This window comes from Aspergillus pseudodeflectus (assembly GCF_044049435.1).
Source record: "Aspergillus pseudodeflectus strain CBS 756.74 chromosome Unknown BJX68scaffold_89, whole genome shotgun sequence".
Lineage (NCBI taxonomy): Eukaryota > Fungi > Ascomycota > Eurotiomycetes > Eurotiales > Aspergillaceae > Aspergillus > Aspergillus pseudodeflectus.
Genome location: NW_027263865.1, coordinates 105,860 through 111,924, shown reverse-complemented (window position 1 = coordinate 111,924; position 6,065 = coordinate 105,860). Strand labels below are relative to the sequence as shown.

At 50.9% G+C, this 6,065-nt stretch overlaps 2 protein-coding genes across 2 annotated transcripts; one reads left to right on the top strand and one right to left on the bottom strand.

Moving 5' to 3' along the window:
- Positions 1-778: 778 nt before the first annotated feature.
- On the top strand, positions 779-4,198 carry BJX68DRAFT_272813 (SGNH hydrolase-type esterase domain-containing protein; the record flags this gene model as incomplete). Its single annotated transcript, XM_071047285.1, has 5 exons — positions 779-833; positions 886-1,501; positions 1,572-1,659; positions 3,461-3,799; positions 3,863-4,198. 5 exons carry the CDS (start codon positions 779-781, stop codon positions 4,196-4,198), a joined length of 1,434 nt encoding a protein of 477 aa, XP_070892851.1.
- A 208-nt stretch (positions 4,199-4,406) lies between these two features.
- BJX68DRAFT_249350 (aromatic alcohol reductase) lies at positions 4,407-5,717 on the bottom strand. Its single transcript, XM_071042087.1, has 2 exons — positions 5,565-5,717; positions 4,407-5,505 (listed from the first exon to the last, which is right to left on the bottom strand). The coding sequence occupies exons 1-2, from the start codon at positions 5,598-5,600 to the stop codon at positions 4,618-4,620; spliced, it is 924 nt and encodes a 307-aa protein (XP_070892850.1). The 5' UTR covers positions 5,601-5,717; the 3' UTR covers positions 4,407-4,617.
- Between the last annotated feature and the right edge of the window lie 348 nt (positions 5,718-6,065).

The window sequence follows — 6,065 nt, the reverse complement described above, 5'->3', positions numbered from 1 at the left end:
ACCACCAGCAAGGACAGTATAGAACAGCTCGAGGAGGAGGTGGCAGGCAGTAGTAGTAGGTGGTGGTTCGCTTCGCGTGCGTTATGGTGATAGCGGCCAGCCACGGAATAGTATGGTTAGGTTATTAATTCCTTACGATGACCACGGGGGCCGGCTGTCCAGGCCTAGGGGGGCGGGCCAAGGGGGGCTATTGATTGTAATTATATGGACGAGTGGTGTGGTGGTTATCTTATCCGCACGCACGCCGCGGGCGGCGGGAGCACGGCGGCGCTAAGCGGGGCAAGCGGGGCCCCATCAGCGGGATGGAGCAAACCAGCCAATCAGGGGCGGAAGAAATACAGCGGGGGCGCGTCGGACCAACCCCTGGGGAGTAGAATTGACTGGCACCAAGTGGTTTGCGCGTTGTCATGCCGGCTCCTCTGGTCCTTCCCTATGACCGGCCCAACGTAGTTGTAAGGAACGATCAGAAAGAATAGGTCGTATTAAACTAAAATACTAAGCATGAGGAACTAAAGAGGTTCTGCGGCAGCGGAGCCGACTTTACAGAACATCGTCACGTGGCGATGACCTAAGCGGGTGGAGGCCCGTGACAGTAGTTCCCATTCTGTCCCATGCGCGTCATGACTTAGTATCTTGTACCGGAAACGGAATTATTGAGGCTATGCCTTGGGAGTGACTGACAAAATGGCTCGGTGCTCCGTGGGCTTGATGCGCTCGATCGCCAAACACTCGAGATCGGAACTTCCGCTACTGAAATATATCGAGGATGCTTTTCTCAATGATCTCTCTCAAATCTCTACCGTTGGTGATCCTTATTTACACTGCAAGCTATGGTATGCCAAACGACTGCCCTGCATCCGTTGAATATAATTGACCCCTATAAAGCATCTTACGCCTCTGCTCTCGCCAATGGTGTCAACCTTCGCATTCTGCCTCTTGGAGACTCCATAACATGGGGTGACAAGAGCAGTGACGGCAACGGCTATCGCAAGTACCTTTACAATCGACTTGGTGACAACTTTGTTGATTATGTTGGCACTCAGCACTCTGGAAACATGGCAGACAACGATAATGAAGGGCACCCCGGGGCCGTCATTAAGGAGATTGCCAGCTACGCGGCGAATATCCTCTATACGCGGCCGAATGTTGTTCTGGTAATGGCCGGCACCAACGACTGTAACTCGGTAGGGGAGCTTGGCGACCTTCCTGATCAGCTGGGCCGACTCATCGATGAGATTACCGATGCCTGCCCTCACGCCGCTGTTATAGTGGCACAGCTGACGCCCATAGCCTCCTCCCATTCCGAGTCTGTTGTTCAGCAGTTCAATGCCGCTATCCCAGGTCTTGTCTCCAGTCGTGCTAACGCGCGCAAGAAGGTCCTTAGTGTCAATATGAGCGACAGTCTCACCACGGGTGACTTGGCGGACCGTCTTCATCCCAACGACAGGGGATATAATAAGATGTCTGAGGTCTGGTACTCGGGAATCGAGTCTGCCGCCTCGTACGGCTGGATTCAGGGGCCTGGATAGGTTGAAGAACACCGATATCATTGTTGACACACCCGAAGCAAGCATTCAGATGGTCATGGCTGTTATTCCTGTTCTTGCCTCTGATGGCTTCTCTGGTGGCCACAGTTCCGGAGCCAGTATTAAACTTGCTGTTATCGAGCGCTCACCAAGTCTCTCGTTGTATTTATGGAATTTATCAATTTTTTACCCGTATACCGGCGTTGACCAGTTCATGAAGCAAGACCTATGATTTGTACCCCATCCTCTCAAAACCCTGCACTTAATCGGACTGGAGCCACCTGTGGATACGCAGTTTGAGGGCTGAAACAAAAATGATATTGTCGCTAACTGGCTTACGCCTCTCGGTCGCATGTCTTATTACTTCTTGGACATCTGACTCAGGCGACGGGTAGCTTCATGACAATCTTCCTCTGATTCTCGCGTATCGAGGACCTGTATCTCAATTTGGGAATGGCCAATCATCCGTTGACGCACAAATGCAACGACGGCCTGTACTCGTATTGTCGGCGCCAGCCACTTCTCTCATGAACATATTACGCTGCGGAAATAGTCAACATATCAGTCAAAAAGAGCCTGTTCCAACTCCGTTCCCTCTCTGGGAAAGCGCGGGCGACCGCGGACCTCCTTTTGTTTGCGGCTGCAGACTTTGGGACCATACCTACGCTGCTCAGTGCTGGGTGAGAAGCACACACAGCATAGGCGGGGGGTTCTCATGCATGTTCCCGGATCCTTGGTAGCCGAATTCAGCTAATCATCGCACCCCACTTACTAAACGCATTCGCGTCAGCATTAGTAGACTTTCAGACACTACCTATTATTCAAGGTTCTAGAGAGACGTGATTGTACAATGGCGTGTCAAAGAATGCTCGAACTTGACTTCTTCTATCATGCTAAACTATCGATATCCTGTTAATGTTTGCACGAACCCCCTAACAACGTTCCAGATTTTGTGGGCAAATCATGCTAATGTTAGCAGTTAGGACCCGGGGTGAACTCCAACCATGATGCTAGTTTGTGCTAGGGAATTAAGCTAATGCTAAGATAGAGGTTATGGTTTACTTCCCCACGTTTTCTATTTCAGATCCTCCGGGCTTTCTAAAGTAGATTGCTGATCTTCCTTATCAACTCCAGAGTATATATAGATGAAATCGGGGCTAACCTGTATTCATTAAGGATACAAATTCTAGTATAAGCACCTAATGAGATGAATTTTGGTTCCCCGCATGCCTACCCTGCAATATGGGAATGACTTTTAGCTGTAATAACTACGGGGACGACATTAGAGCTAATATAGATACGGGGGGATAGGGCATGAATAATAATAAAAGCCATTAATAGTGCCCTCACGTCCCAAGGTCGTCTTTTATTAATATCTAGCCCATCCATCATCATATTCTAGCGTCGGCAAGGTGACGCATACTAATTATGCGCCAATCTTAACTTCTGGCAGCGCTCGCTGTGTTGTCTCTTTCTGCAGTCGACTTGTCATGGAGTGGCTCGGACTTTTTACTAGACAGGGAAAGGTTTATCATGCTTGGCGGGCAAATAGACCCATACCGTGTACCTACCGAGCTATGGGATGACCGGCTAGCCATGGCCCGCGTCATAGGCCTAAATACCATCTTCTCCTACATCTACTAGGACTAGCTCTAGCCTCGGCACATAACACTCAAGGAACAAATAACATCGTGGTATTTATTAAAAGGCGGATGCTTATAGCCTTAAACTCATCCTCCAACCAGCCTGTATATCTATGGAGAGCACGAATATGGTGGCCTTCCCTGGTGGCTGGCAACATTGATGACATATAAGTCTGGGCCCATAATCAGCCCTTTCTAGACGCTTCGGCCGAGTACCTTGACTGGCTTGGGTCGTGGCTAGAGCCGTACTCTGCCAAAATGGGTGGGCTGATTCTGATGGCTTAAATTAAGAACGAGTACGGCTTCTACAGCAACTTCAACACAGTCATCAACGACGGCAACTCGATTAGTATCTACATTTTCCACGGCGGCACCAGCTGGGGCTTCTCGGTAGGCGCCAACTGGGACAACAACGCCTACAACGCAATCACCACGAGTTACGACTACGGCGCGCCTTTAGACGAGAGCGGCCGCCCCAACGCGGCTTACCATGCCCTCCGCGGTACCATTTCCGCCCGATTCGACGGCATCCCTGACGTGCCAACCAAGCCACCCATGAGCTCAACACACCCGATCCACATGAAGCCTTATCTTTCCCTCCTCGATGCTCTTCCCCCCAAGCACTCTTCTGTTGACCCTCCCTAGACCTTTGAACAAATGCTTCAGTACTCCGGCTTCGTTCTGTATTGCTAGAATGCCCTGACAGCCACAAGTAGAGCCCTCACTCTCGACGACGGGCCTCGCGATCGGGTCTTGGTCTTTGTGAACAAGAAGCGCATCGCCATCGTTGACTCTCGCGTCCAGAACCGAACAGACGTCCACCTGGATCTGAAACGCGGCGATGTGCTTGACCTTCTGGTGGAGAACTATGGCCGGATCAATTTTGGGGACCACCTCACCGATCAGCGCAAGGGCATCGTCGGCGATGTCTATGTTGGCAGTGTCCGTGCCCAGCCACCTGATCAGTACCAGCTGCCGTGCGACCAACCTGGCAATGCTGGCTGTAAGAACCATGCCTATTGGCTATAGCGTAATCTCCAGGGGTCGTCCGTCTCTTGACTGTAGAAATACGCGATGTCCAACAGTGGCAAGGCTATGTCCATGCTGTATAGCACCATTAGCGCGCTATATCGACCAACCTACGGAGTGGAGGCTCGCCCGAACATACTACAACCGTTAACATATATTCCTCTCTGTCTCCGAACTACTACTGTCGGCCGGAGGATGGAGGGGTTGAATTTGAAGAAATCGAGAGGATCATTCTGAGGACATGGCGAATACAGTGACTATTTAAGTACAGGAATCGACTAAACTAAAAGGGGAAAGTGGATCTATCTGAACTTTCAGTGGTTAATCACTCCGGTCGCTGTTCTTCCATAATTCCGCGTGGTCCAGTTTGTCTGAGGAGAATTTTCAGCAAGGATTCGTCGCCTCCGGTGGGCAACTACTTATTGTGGACCAGACTTCAGCTCGTCAGAGATCTCCTTGATCAACACCTTGACCTGCTCATCGCTCATGGGTCGGACGCCCAAGAGATCATTGTCGTTCTGCTCAAACAGCCCACTATAGCCCGGAGTTGCGAGTGAAGACCGGATCAAGTCTCCCACAACCGTCCAGCTGTAGTCTCCGATGGCTACGGCAGATAGAGCTTCTTCGAGGACCTTTTCCATATCCTGGTTTTTGATCTCCCATCCGTCGGCTCCAAGAACCTCCTTTGCCAAGTCGGCAATCTCTTTTTGACTCTTTTGAACACTGTAGATGGAGCAGTGCATGTTCCTAGTCTTCTCGGCTCGGGCCAGGGCATTGGCAACGGCTGTACCAACAGCTGGAAGAACGGTCAAAGGGAAAACACGTGTACCATCGTTCATGAGCACAATCTTTTTGTTGATCACGTCAAGACTCAAAAATCCTGTTCGCAGACACCAGTCCAAAAAGGCCCCATTCGAGATAGCAGTCCATGTAATCTTCTGATCATTGGCGACCTTCTGGAGATGATCGTAGATCTGCGCCTTGCCGCGGAAAATGGGCAGTGACCGTGTCTTGTCGTATTTAGGATGGATGCTGAACTCAGGGGCTATGTAGCGATACACTCCTGCGGTGACCGCGGCATTAATCAAGCCGATAGAAACGGTAGGGTTGGGGCTCAAAATTGCGTCGACCACGGCGTCCTGTCCCTGCAGAGCAAGACCTAATGCCGCGGGAGAGCTGAAATCCACCACCTTGGCCGTGACGCCAGTGGGGAATATGGCCCCGGACTTGCGTGTCAAGACGGTAATATTGAAGCTGCCATAGCTCACCAATGCGGCCAGGATATGAGATCCAAGGTTTCCGGTCGCCTGAGATCATGGATTAGTGGCATCTCTTTAAGTCATTGCGATCAGAAGGTCAAACCTACCCCTGCGATAACGACATTCTTGATCTGTCGAGACATTTTCAAGGTCAAATAATGCTGCTGAAGGTAATTCGATTTGAGCACTTCTGAGGCGACCTCTGTAGGTACTACTTATATAGACTCCCCAATGACTGCAGGTGCTGACCCACCCCACCTTCGGGGGCCATTATCAGATTTAGATATCGCCTGATCTCTAGTGTCTGCGCTTAGTCAGCGCAGGTCTCCCTCCATCAGGAGCTTTTATTGGCCACGGCTCTCTCGGAACTCTATTACCCTCTCGGCACAGCTACAAACCGTGGGACTCAATGGCGTAGCTTTCCCACCGGATGAACTTCTCTCCGCAGGATTGCCATCGTCAAAGTCAGCGACGAACCTGCCTCCAGATAAATCAGCCTCGCTATGCGTCGCCATCGCTGGGCATGTAGAGCATGGGTTTATTCCAAGACGGGTTATATCTACTAAACCACAAGCCACGGAGCCCTCCGAACCGTATCATGTGTTCAT